Here is a 14,239-nt window from a genome sequence, read left to right on the forward strand (position 1 = left end):
CATATCTCCGGAACACACAATAATTTTAAGTTCTTAAACACACCATGCTCTTATAAATAGTATAAAAGAGCTAAAAGCAAATGCTTAAAGTTAGGTATTTTCAATAGATGAGAAAAGTAATGTAATCTAACATGGGATTTTATTCCTAAAAAGTGTAATTGGATTTAGTAAATATCAAAAGCAATTATTATATTAACATTTACCTTTACTGGTAAGAGTTCTAGAAATGCAATTTGGAGCTGCAGCAATTTTAAACAGTCCACTCTCCTTAAGAAGACAGAGTCTGACTGACTGCTATCAAAACTGACCCATGCATTCACTATCTCTACAAAATCTGTGCTGATATTTACTAAATAAAATGAGGAGAAAGTTCAAAGCAAATATGGTCACAGATCACCATCAGATATATTCAAAACTATACAAATGACTTAATACAGTAATAAATCATATGCTACTGAATACTCAAGAAAATCAGAATATGACTCCTTCAATTTTTTAATGTGTTTTTTTACAATTTATAATTATATAGACATGATCATCATTTGCCTGCTTAAAGAACTTCTCATTGTTATTTAATTTATCTTTCTTTGAAAAACATAAAACTGTAATAGTTCCTTTAGTTAGTGCATCTTAAATCTGTTACTAAGAGAAAAATCTTGAATACAGAAAAAAAATGTCACTTCTTTCAAGTTTCATTTATCCTGTTTTATCAGGAGAAAAAAGGGCCTTATAAAAATTGACCTATGCAGTATAGTTTGAATTTATATTCTCTTCGAATAGTAAATATAATAAAGTGAGAACCAAATGTTCAATGTTTATTCCATGCCAATTGTAGCCAGGCTTAATTATAGTAGAAAAACTGATTTTACAGCAATTGTAAAAATGTAAATAAGGCTTTAAAACTGACTCAGAAATTATATTTTATAAATAAATCTTTGATTTTAATTTAAACAATTTTCTTAGGGTATGGTATACATTATTCAAAATGTTCTGCTTTCACTATGATTGAAATAATATTTATACTTCATGAAACCAAGGGACAGAAACACCTGTTTCTGCTCACATTAAATCTTCTGATGATTATAATAATTTTATGCACTAGATTAACTTTAAAATGTAAACACCGAAATATTTTAAAGTTTAAATTATTAGATAGAAGCTTATTTAAAAATCATCAATGGAAACTGTAAAACAAAATGTAGCATAGCCTTACCTATTTTAGTCCAAATATTTTTATTAGTAGTGTATGTATCAAATGTCTACATTGAAATACTTTTAACTTGTATTGATTTTTGTCCTATTTGCAAATGTGATATTTAATATTAAAATTTGGAAAATAACTAAAAACTTAAAAGCTCAATAACAACTGTCAATATTTTGAATTATTTCCTTCAAATCACCTGCCCATCTGGTTAGCTATCTGTTTTTATCTCTATCTATATAAAATTAGGATAATACTAAATGTATTTTTAAACTTCCTTTTTTAGTACCAAAATCCATGAGACATTATACATTTTAATTTTTTTTTAAATAAGGACTTTAAATATATGTTTTCTTTTGAAAAGAGTGAAGCACATGCCAAGTTGAGTCAGGAAGAGAAATGTCAGTGCAATCTGTGGCAGCTGCTCGCTTCCCTGGGAAGGAAGGGGCTGCTTAGGAGTACAGTAGCTAGCAAACCCCTCAGCGCTCCACAAAGTCACTAGTGGGAAAAGAACAAAGGCCTTTCCAATGCAACTAACACAGATGTGCCCAAAGGCAAACTGTCAGAAACAGTTAAGATGACAGCTACTCACAGTTCATTATTTCCTTCTCACAGGTCACTGGGTGACAAGCTGGGTCAGCATGCTTTGTTGGCTGTCCTGGTCTTTCCCCATCCCCTATTCAATTTAAATGAGGATAAGGAGCTCCTTTGGATAAACTAACATAAACAAACACATTCCAGACACTTAAAGATACCAGAATATGGCATTTGTTTTACTTTGGACCAAATTTAGAATTAAATGTACATACTACTTTTTTTAACCAAGCAAGGAGAGAACCATATTTCTATACTGGACTGATAGAGGGAGCAAAGATATTTTGCTAAAACAAACGAGAAAATATAACCTACCATGAACTAAGATCCTTACATATAAGATCTCATATAGTAAGATATTTTCATTTTTCTTCAATGGGAAAAAGAATTAGTTCATGTTATTTAAAAAAAAAAAAAAAAGGATCAACAATTAGATTGCTCTCCACAAGTGTTTGAATTGTAAATTAAATAAAATGATGCTGTAGGTGGGAGAATATGGTTTTCAGCAATTGTTTTAGATTGTGTGTGTGTGTGTGTGTGTGTGTGTGTGTGTTTAAGGATGAAATTCAAAACAACACACCAATCAAAATGACAACAGTCTAATCAACTCTTTTATGATATACTACACATAAAATTTTAGTAATGGCTTTGATTTTTATCTTTTGGCTACTCAATCTGATATGCCATTCTGTTACGAAATTATAGAATAAAAACTACAAGGAAAGAGAACAGTCTATAGATCCACATAGGCCTGTGTTCAAATCCTATCTCCCCCATTAGCCAGCTGTATAACTGGGTACATTATGTAACCACTCTGAGACTCAGTTTCCATCTTTCTTGATTATAAGAGTACCTTCACCATCAGATTATTATAACAGCAAGTAAATCAATCTATCATGTTGTTACAAGTATAAGTACATAGAATAGCAGTTGGCACATGGTAAGTATTCAACAAATGACAGCTATTACTTTCCTGTCACCAAATTTAGTAGATAAAGCTGAAGTGAATCACCAAAGTGTGAAATACTTTAGCTAATCATGACAAGCTACAATCACATTATTAGAAAGGAACCTTTAAAAATCTCTACCCTATTCAAGAGCAAGCCTCTGAAAATAAGTTAAGTCTAGACTGCACATCTGGACAGCTGGATGCAACAAGAAATCAATGGTTCACAGTTTCCCTTAATATTTTTTATCTCTTTAGCCTTCACTAAAAACTGAATATATTGATGTATCTTCTATTTTTCCCTTTCTAAACTGTTCTGCCCTATTTAAAGGTTCCCTTTCCAAGATATCCTGTTAAAATAATAGTTTCCATTGGAAAGGCTGAAGATTTGGAATAATAGCTAAGATAAAAAAATGAATGGTCAGGAAGTACACTATGGAGGTTATGAACAAGACTTTGGGCTCAGATGGCCCTGCCTTAATTTACTAGCTGGGAAACCTTAGCCAAGTAACCTAATCTCTCTGTGCCCTGTTTCCTCATCAGGAAAACAAAAATGATTTCTGTTTTACTTACCTCATAGGGTTATTAGGAAATAATGCATTTAAAGCACTTAAGCAAAATCATAAATGTTAGCCGTTATGATTTATAATTTAATAATTTTCACTTATTAGTTGCCACTAACTACAATCTCTCAGTCTTTTCTCAAATTTGGCTACTTATGGTTCTCTCCTTCCTTGGCTATGTCTAAAGAAGCACACAAATTTATATCTCTACATATTTAAATTCTTTACAATTATATATTCTTTCTTCAGATTATATACTCATCAGTGTTTTCCCTGATGTTCTAGAATTCTATTCTTTTTCCAGTTTCCACAACCCTGATGATTTCATGTTATCCTTTTAATTTGTGCAGTGACTTTATTCTTTATTTTATAGAATTATCATTGATGAAAGCAAGAAAATATAAAGCCCTCTCTTAAAGCTGAATAATATAACGCACTGATTCTCTTACATTTGGAAGGCATGTAAACCTAACAAGACAACCTAAGGTTCAAAGCAATCAATATGCCAAATTCAGTACCATGTTCTAATTTTGCTCCATAATTCCTTCCAAAATGAGAGAAAACTGATTGCTCTAGTATTTACTCTTTACTCAAACTAACTTTGTTAAGGAACAGAGAGGGAAAGAAACTGAAATTTCATCTACTGTGGTAAACTGTAGGGGTGGAGGGAAGAGAACGTAGGTAAATCCCTGTGGCCTCAAGGAAAAAAAAAAAAAAAAAGGAAGAAGAAGAAAAAGGCAGAAAGAATTGCCGGAACGTAAAACATAAGCCCTGAGAAATGCTCATTAAGAAAAGGGCCCTGGGCAATTCCTTATGATATAAAAATCGCAACTATATTTACCAGTAAGTTCCTCCTGATCAAAATTCAAATTTAAATATAAACCCCATTAAGAATTCTTTCCTACCTCTACTTGTTTTCAGAACATTTTCACAACTACCACTGCGTGTTTATTATGTTCCTGGAAATTTAAAGACATCTCATTTAATGCTAACAACTCAAACAGGTACTGCAGTATGTTCATTAGCTGATATTAACTGCCTTTTTTTTCCTTGGCCTCACTTTTCCTAATGCTATATGCCTTTCTCCCTAGGTTCAGTCATCGGATTGTAGAGCCTCAGAAGAGACACAGCAACAGAACCCAGAAGCCAAATCCATAAACTACCCAACGCCCTCGACCCTTGGAGAAAATATTTCCAAGCTGGGGAAGGAGGCAATCACAGGGGAGCAGGTGACTTATCACTAGGGTCAGCTTCAGCATGGGGCAAACACAGAAACCCCAGGTAGGTTTTGGGAATCTGAGAGCAGAAGTAACCTGTGCCTGTCTCCTGAGTAGAGCCCAGGATAAGGGTGAAAGCCTAGGATAATGACGACAGCCCAGGATAATGACACACCCCAATGTTCTCTGAAAAAGGGTGGAGTAGAAACGGCTGCTGAGTAAGTCTAGGAAGTAGGCCAACATCCCCAGTGTTCCTTGAATTCCTGTTTTAGATGAAAACCTGAGACAAAGACTGCCCCTAAGGGATTTCATATTCTAGCGAGGTGAGAATAGCAGAGTGTTCTGTAGAGAGTGGCCTAGTTACACGGCTGTGGCTTTGTGAGTTTGCTGTGGAGCATCAGAATTGAGCAGCTTGCATGTGATTAAAAAATAAGTATCAGGGAAAAGAAGAACTGGAACCTAAGTTTTCATATCGTTCAGGACACTCCCATACTATGATACAGTAAGGTACTAAATTTGTTATCCTGTTTGTGTTCTATCGTCAAAACAACAAACACAAAGGTTTTGAGGCTTAAATAATAAATTAAAGGGCAATAAGTTGAAGAGTCACTTTTGCTATTTATCAGGAATTAAATGTTCCCCTCCTGTCAAAATCCCAGGTGGGAATATATAATTTAAGAATACAAAATAGCTTTTAATTGCAATAAAAAGTTGTCAAGATTGTTTTTCCTTTTTTCATGCAAGTGACATTTCTCGCTACAGTTAGTATATTTAAATTTAGGAATTCCCTTAAACTTGAGTATGATAAAAATTGTATTACTACTTTAAGAGTAATTCAGCCAACAGTAATTTCAATTATAGATTAAAATTGCAGTTTATGAAGTCATTTTGTGATTTACAACATCAAACCAACAAAATTATAGTAATAAACTTTAATTTCCAATTAAATAAAGATGATCAGAGAAATAGTTTCCCTTTTGCAAAATTACTGATGTAACTTTTATTCTAGTAATGGAAATGGTGTTGATTTGTTGAGCTATCACTACTTAAGACCATCTATTGAGCACTTACCCTTAGGTCCAAACTTAATGTTCTACTAATGGGAAAGAAAAAGGATTGCCTGTGGGTATGACCTTCCTAAAGATCTCCTAGAATTCATTAGATACATATGCACAGTACTGCCTTAGCTAAATTATGCTACTTCAGAGTATTTTAGTGAGATCCCATGACAGCAACCCATCCTAAGCATACTTATAAACAAGAACATACATCTATCTGTAACAAAATACACATAAATGTCACCTCTCTTCATCAAATGTGATCCGAAAACTACTACGCTTGAAAGCCAAAGGGCTTTTGAGATATTTCAATAATCTTCAGGAAATCAATCTTACATGAAACTGAAGGAAAACATCGAATGTCATTGAGCAATAAAGCTCAGTTATGTCAGTGCCCTACCTCTGAGCAGAAGCCTTAGGATGTTTCTCTTCCAGTTTCCTCACCAGTGCCACTGTCAGCTGCCTTGTCTCCTCAAGAGAACCTTCTGGCATTAAATGGGTGTCTGAGGGTTCTGGCAGTTGCTTCAGACCAGGGTTACTGGCACTTTTTTGCAGGACCTAATAAATAAAATATAGGAATAATGTAGTTAATTTTCATTGAGTGGAAATATCTAAACTGTGTATGCCAAAATTACATTACAAAGTAACATTGTACTTTTCATGCTTCCTTCAGTCTTCATAGGGCACATAAATCATTTGTACATGGCCAGAACAAAAGAAGGCAGTTCTAAGAAAAAGCTAGTGTATCACCATCTATTTAATAAAATAATGTTTATATAAATATGCATATATGTTTATATAAATATAAATGTGCACAAAGATATTATATTGTTTTTGAATTTAAATAATCGGTAATATTAAGATGTGAATTGTGCTTGCCTCCCGAAAAAACTTGAACATTTTTTCTCTATTCAAAATATATTTTAGAGATCTATCTCTGTCTTGCTTCTGGCTCACTACACTGACCTCTTCTGCTATGCTTCTGCTATGTTCCTGATGAGCTGTGATCCAGGCTCCATGGTGAATGTGGTACTCTGCCTGGGTCACATCCACTTGTGCATTTAGCTCCTGTAGGTAGGTCAGAACAAACTGAGGATAAGCCTGTAAGAAAGGAAAAATAAAAAGTAGTACTGGCCTCATAAGTAAGAGCCAATAATCTATCCAACTAGAAAGAGGAAAGGATAAATTAGATTAATAATAAAAGGCCTGGCTAATAAACTTTGCACTTAACTATCAATTTCAGATCAAAATCAAGCCAAATTACTTTAATATTAAAATTTGCAATTGTTGTTTAATCTAATCAAGTTCTGCTAGACAGCTAATACTCACCCTTAAATAAGATTAAAATAGTAAAGCAATCTTATATATTAATACTAGCAGCTAACATTTATTGACTTATTTCTACATACAAGGTACTACTGTAAACACAATAAATGTATGTCATGTGTAGTTGCTGTGTTGTTTGGGAGTATTCAATTCTGCTCTAGAAGACAAGAAAACAAATGGGATGGATGAAAGAGCTGCATTAAGCATAGATAAGGTAATAATCTGAAAAGTATCAGACACAGAGTAAGTACAGCATATGTCTGTGAACATAGATAGAAAAGGATATAAAGACAAAATAGACATTTAATGTTCATGGCTTAGTAAATAACAAAGCAACAAATATTTATGATATACCAAATATAAGTGAAGTATACGAGGCACACAATAAACATGAGGTCTTTAATTAACAACCTACTGCTGACTCTCATTTGGAATCCTCTGCCAAATAAAATCCATAGCTGTTCATCAGGCTAACTGGGGAGCTCAGCTATCGGTCAAGTGTATTTGCACATCAGCTCTCATGGAACAAGTGTGTGTCACTGCCCCAGGCACCGTTTAATTGTTGGGCCCCTTGCTTAAATTTCAGTTCTGGTCCTTGTAACCCCATCATCAGCAGGGAAAGTTGATGGAGCATAGATAGACAATATGTAAATATTGGGGGACAAGATACAGGTGATATGGCTCTTCAATCTACTTGTACCTTATCTTAAATGTGTTAACCTAGCCCATCTCTCTTGCATATATTTTGCTTTGTGTTTTAAATTGATTTGATAAATCATGATCTGAGCATTTTAATTTGGTCTGTGCACCTTTCTGTTCCAGGTAGTATATCTTACCTGGTAGTATACTTGCATCAAAGTAATCTCCCACATGACAATATATTTACATTTTAATTGCATCAGTCCTTTGAAATAGGTTATTTATTGATGCCCACTTTAAAGAGAAGGAAACAGACACAGGGAAGTTAGGCAACATGCTCACTGTTATCCACCTTGTATACTAGTCCAGGAAGCCTAGATATACTGCCTCAATTATGATACAAACTCCTCGCTGCATTTTTTTAAATGTAGAACTAAAGTTCTAAAAAAATATATATGAGAGGGTGTTCAGCAGATAATTAAAGGGCACTAAATTCCTTATCCTGTTCTGAAGAAAGAGATACTGAATAACTTTGAACTTTGTTAAAAAATATATTAGTAAATATATGTGTTAAAAATGTAAGTCACTCCAGAAACTTAAATGCATATTACTAAATGTGAGAAGTAAATCTGAAAAGGCTACATATTGTATGATTTCTACTATACGGCATTCTGGAAAAGGCAAAGCTATGTAGAAAGTAAAAAGATCAGTGGTTGCCAGGGCTGGGGGAGGGGGAAGGAGTGAATAGGTGTAGCACGGAGAATTTTTAGGGCAGTTAAACTATTTCATAAGATACTTTAATGATGGATACATGTCATTATACATTTGTTCAAACCCATAAAATGCACGACACCAAGAGAGAACCCTAATGTAAAACTATGGGCTTTTAGTGAAAAGAATGTGTCACTGTAGGTTCATTTGTAACAAATGTATCACTCTGGTGAAGGACATAGATAGCGGGAGAGGCTGTGAATTAGTGGGGCATATTATTATATGATAACTGCCTGTACTTTATGCTAAATTTTGCTGTAAACCTAAAAGTGCTCTAAAGAAATAAAGTATTTTTTTAATGTAAGGGATTCCATCAAAAGCACAAGTGACAAAAGAAAAATAGATATATTGTCCTACATCAAAATTTAAAACTTTTGTGCTGCAAACCATGCCATCAAGAAAATGAAAAGAAAACCTACAAAATGAGAGCAAATATTTTCAAATCACTTCTCTGATAAGGGATATGTATCCAAAATATATAAAGAACTCTATACTCAATAATAAAAAGACATCCCAATTAAAACATGAGCAAAGGAACTGAGTACACATTTCTCCAAAGAAGATATACATATGGCCAACAAATACAAGAAAAGATGTTCAACATCACTAGCCATTGGAAAAAAATGCATCAAAACCTCAATGAGATAACACTTTACACCCAGTAGGATGGCTATAAACAAAATGGCAGAGAATAACAAGAACTGGCAAGAATGTGGAGAAGTCGGAATTCTCATATATTGACAGAAAGATTGTAAAATGGCACAGTCACTTTAGCAAATAGTTTGGCTGTTTCTTATAATGTTAAACATGGAGTCACCATGTGACTCAGCAATTCCACTCCTACTTATATATCCATGAGAAAACATACATCCATACACAAATGCCTATGTTCACAAATGAACATATACCAATGTTCATACCAGGGTTATTTATAACATCCAAAATAGTGGAAACAAATAAACTGTCAATCAAATGATAAATGGATAAATAAATGTGATATTTCCATATGATAGAATATTACTTGGCAATAAAAAAATAAATTACTATTGCATGCTACAACAATCAATCACAATATTCCACATATTATATGTTTCCATTTATATGAAATATCAGGAATATGCAAATCTATCAAGACAAATAGGGCTTGGGGATGCAGATTGAATGGAGGGGATAGGTATGAAGTATGAGGTGTCTTTTGGGGAGGACAAAAATGTTTTAGAATTAGAGCAAGGTGATAAATGGACAGCACTGTGAATATACAGAAAAATATTGAAGGGTACAATTTAAATGGGTATGATGTAAATTATATTTCAATATATCTATTCTTAAATGTTAGGCATTAAACCAAAATTTTTTAACATAAGGTATTTTTCAAATCAGCATAGCTTTCTTTCCTATTTCTCTCTTTGTTTCTCTCTTTGTTTCTTTCTTTTGGTGGCTGGCTGGTACAGGTATCAAACCCTGGACCTTGGTGTTATCAGCACCATGCTCTACATACTTTAACCAGCTGAGCCAACTGGCCATCCCTAAAGTACAGATTTAAACCAGCAGAGAAAAAGAAAGAGAAGATCCAGAAAAAGCCATGAAGAGAGAAAAAGGATACAAATTAAAAGCATGATAGGGCAGACTAGAAGTGCCTAACATGCAATCCTCCCACAGAAAGGTACCAGAGCAAGAAACAGACAGCTAAGTGCAGGGAAAATCATCAATGGGAGAGTGTGAAAGGGCAGCAGGATCCTGCTGAGGACCCTGTGCATCACAAAAACCAAGCAGGGTGATGTAGAAAGAAGAAAGAAGCACATGGCTTCAGCCACTGCCACATCTCCAACACCAGGATCAGTGCAAGAGGAATTCTCCCTTAGAGCAAAAATAAATCTTCTCAGACATGAGAAGTTCCCACTGGTAACCTTCCTCTTGCTCATGCCCCAGCCCGTCCCCACCATGCTACAGTCACCTATGCCATTGTGTAGTCTTGGCACCATGGCCTTTCTCTCTGCATTGGAGTTCATCCTGCACAGCACACCCCAACACATGGTCCCACCCACCTGCATGGGCCTGGCTATCCAGCCACCTGAGCAGCCCCAGTTGCCCAGCCATGCACACAGCTCAGTCACAGACAGAGTTGCCAGCACTGCCAGACATCCTGAGTCTACCCACAACTGCTGAGTCTACCTGGAACAACTGTGTCTACACAGAACTACTGAGACTACTGAGTCCACCCAGAACCAAAACTATAACACCCAACCCTTGGGCAATATAAAACAAATCTGCTGGAGGGAGTCTCTCTCCTCAAAAGCCATCTCAGAGTAATAGAAGAAGCAATTGCTCCACAAGATGACCAGACATCAATGTAGAGACACTACAAATATGAAAAAACAAGAAAACATGATGCCACCAAAGGAATAAAATAATTCTCAAATTCCAGACCCCAAACAATAGGAAATCCTTGAAATGTCTGAAAAGGAATTCCAAGCAACCATCTTAAAGAAGTACAGTGAGATACAAGAAGACTCAGATAGACAACACAACAAAATGAGAAAAATAATCCAGGACCTGCAGGAGGAAATTTACAAAGAGATAAATGCCATAAAAAAAGAAAGTAGCAGAACTCCTGGAACAAAAAAAAAAAAAACTCATTGAACAGAATAAAAACTACAATTTGAGAACTTGAGCAGCAGGCTAGAACAAGCAGAAAAAAGAATTTCTGATCTCAAAGACAGTCTTTTCAAAATAACCCAAGTGACAAAAAAGAAAAAAGAATCAAAAACAATGAAGAAAATTTTCGAGAGCTATCAGAACATCTTAGGAACACAAACATCTGAATCATGAGTGTTCCAGAAAGGGAGGAGAAAGAAAAATACATTGAAAACATAGTCAATGAAATAATAGCAGAAAGTTTTCCAGGTATTCGTAGAGAAATGAACTTCCAGATCCAAGAGGCTCAAAGATCCCCAAAGATCCCCAAACAGATTCAATCCAAAAAGGTCTTCTCTGGGGCACACTGAAGTCAAACTGTCAAAAGTCAGAAACAAAGGCAGAATCCTGAAAACAGCAAGAGAAAAATGTCAAGTCACCTATATGGAGTCCCCCTCAAACTAACAGCAGACTTCTCAGCAGAAACCCTACATGCCAGAAGAGAATTGGATGATACATTCAAAGTACTAAAAGAAAAAAACTGCCTGCCAAGAATACTATAACCAGCAAGGCTATCCTTCAGAAGTGAAGGTGAATTAATGTATTTCTCAGACAAACTAAAACTGCAGGAGCTCACTGCCACATACCAGCTCTACAAGAAATCTCCCATGGAGTCCTGCACATGGAACCCAAAAAACAATAATCATCACCATGAATACACAAGAAAGAATAAAACCCAGTGGTAGAGCAGATATGCAAATGAGAAAGAGAAAGAAACTATACCATACCACCTGAAAAAAACACCAAACACTGAACACAAACAATAGAAGGGAAAGAAAGGAACAAAGAACTTTAAAACAACTATATGAAAAGCAACTAAATGCCAGAAATAAGATGATACTTTTCAATAACAACCCTAAGTGAAAATGGATTGAATTCCCCCTCAAAAGGCATAGACTGGTTAAATGGATTAAAAAACTAGACCCACCTATATGCTGCCTACAAGAAACACATCTCTCCTGTAAAGACACACACAAACTAACAGTGAAAGTGGAAAAAGATATATCACACAAACAGAAACCAAAAATGTGCAGGAATAGCTATTCTTATATCAGATAAAACAGACTTTAAACCAAAAACCATAAAAAGGGATGAAGAAGGCCACTATGTAATCAGAAGATCTATCCATCCAGAAGACACAACAATCATGAATACATATGCACCTAAAACCAGAGCACTCAGATATATATAGCAAACACTATTAGATATAAAGAAATAGATAGACCCTAATATGGTAATAGTTGGGGACCTGAACACCCCTCCATCAGCACTGGACAGATCACCTAGGCAACAAATCAACAGAGAAACACAGGATTTAAACCACGCTATAGACCAATTGGACCTGACAGATACCTACAGAACATTTCATCCAACAACTACAAAATATACATTCTTCTCATCAGCAGATGGAGCATTCTCCAGGATAGATCACATGTTAGGTTACAAATCACCACTCAAAAAGTTTAGAAAAACTGAAATCATTTCAAGCATCCTTCCATGCTACAACACATTAAAACTAGAAATCAATAACAAGTGAAACTCTGGAAACTATATAAATACACAGAAATTAAACAACATGCTCCTGAACAATCTAAAAGTCCAAAAAAAAATTAAATAGGAAATCAAAAAATTATTTGAGACTAAAGAAAATAAAGACATCATACTAAACCCTGTGGGATGTTGGAAACGCATTAGTAAGAGAGAAGTTTATTGCAATAAACACTTGCATCAAAATAATAAAAGGATTTCAAATAAACAATTTACCCTACACCTCAGAGAACTAGAAAAACAAGAACAATCCAATTAAAAAGTATTAGCTAAAAAGAAATAATTAAGATCAGAGCAGAACTAAATGAAATAGAAACCCAGAAAACAATACAAAAGATCAATGAATCAAAAAGTTGTGGGGTATTTTGAGAAGATAAACAAAATAAACAAACCATTATCTAAGCTAACTAAAAAAAAAAAAGAAGACTCCAATAACAAAAATCAGAAACAAAAAAGGAGACATCACAACTGATACCACAGAAATACAAAGAATTATTAAAGACTATTATGAATAACTACACATAAACAAATTTGAAAACCTGGAGAAAATGGATAAATCTCTGGACACATACAAACTATGAAGACTGAAGTAGGAATAAGTAGGAAACCTGAACACACCAATAGTGAGCAATGAGATCAAAAGCAGTAGTCAGAAGTCTTCCAACAAAGAAAAGCCCAGAACTAAATGGCTTTACTGCTGAATTTCACCAAACCACTAAATAGAAATTAATATCAATTCTTTTCAAACTATTCCAATATATTGTAACAGAGGCCATTCTTCCAAACTCATTCCATGAGGCCAGCATCACCCTGATACCAAAACCAGACAAAGACACAACAAAAAAAGAAAACTACAGGCCAATATCTTTGATGAACATAGACACAAAATTCCTCAACAAAATATTAGCAAATGGAATACAGCAGCACATTAAAAAGATTATACACCATGATTAAGTGGGATTCATCCCAGTAATGCAAGGATAGTTAAACATCCACAAATCAATAAATGTGACACACCACATCAATAAAATCAAGGATAAAAACCATATAATCACCTCAATAGACGCAAAAAAATCATTTGACAAAATTCAACATCCCTTCATGACAGACCCTCAACAAATTAGGTATAGGAGGAAAGTATCTCAAGAAAATAAAAGCTATATATGACAAACCCACTACCAATATAATCCTGAATGGGGAAAGCTAAAAGTTTTTCCTTTAAGAACAGGAAAAGACAAGGAGGCCCATTCTTACTACTCCTATTTAACATAGTATTGGAAGTACTTGAACAGAGCAATCAGGCAAGAGAAAGGAATAAATGGCACCCTACTTGGAAAGGATGAAGTCAAACTGCCCTTGTTTGCAGATGACATAATCTTCTATATAAAAAATCTAAAGACTCTACCAAAAATCTCTTAGAGGTGATGAGCAAATTTAGTAATGCTGCAGGATACAAATACAATATATAAAAGTCAGTAATTTTTTATACTCCAACAACAAACTAGCAGAAAAAGAAATCAAGAAACCAAGCCCATTTACAATAGTTACCAAAAAAAAACCCCTAAAATCCCTAGGAATCAATTTAACCAAGGATGTGAAAGATCTCTACAGTGGGAACTACAAATCACTGCTGAAAGAAATTGAAGTGGACACAAAAAGATGGAAAGACATTCCACATCCAT

At 34.6% G+C, this 14,239-nt stretch overlaps 1 protein-coding gene across 1 annotated transcript in view; it reads right to left on the minus strand.

The window, feature by feature from the left end:
- DCDC1 (doublecortin domain containing 1) overlaps positions 1–14,239 on the minus strand; it is a 451,490-nt gene that overhangs the window by 158,175 nt on the left and 279,076 nt on the right. Inside the window, exons 18-19 of the mRNA XM_063095688.1 lie at positions 6,546–6,680; positions 5,980–6,137 (exon numbers count right to left, since the gene is read on the minus strand). Of these exons, the coding sequence (XP_062951758.1) occupies positions 5,980–6,137; positions 6,546–6,680 (293 nt within the window). The remainder of the gene's footprint in view (positions 1–5,979; positions 6,138–6,545; positions 6,681–14,239) is intronic.

The sequence above is a fragment of the Cynocephalus volans genome, chromosome 4, assembly GCF_027409185.1.
Source record: "Cynocephalus volans isolate mCynVol1 chromosome 4, mCynVol1.pri, whole genome shotgun sequence".
In the NCBI taxonomy this organism is placed as follows: domain Eukaryota; kingdom Metazoa; phylum Chordata; class Mammalia; order Dermoptera; family Cynocephalidae; genus Cynocephalus; species Cynocephalus volans.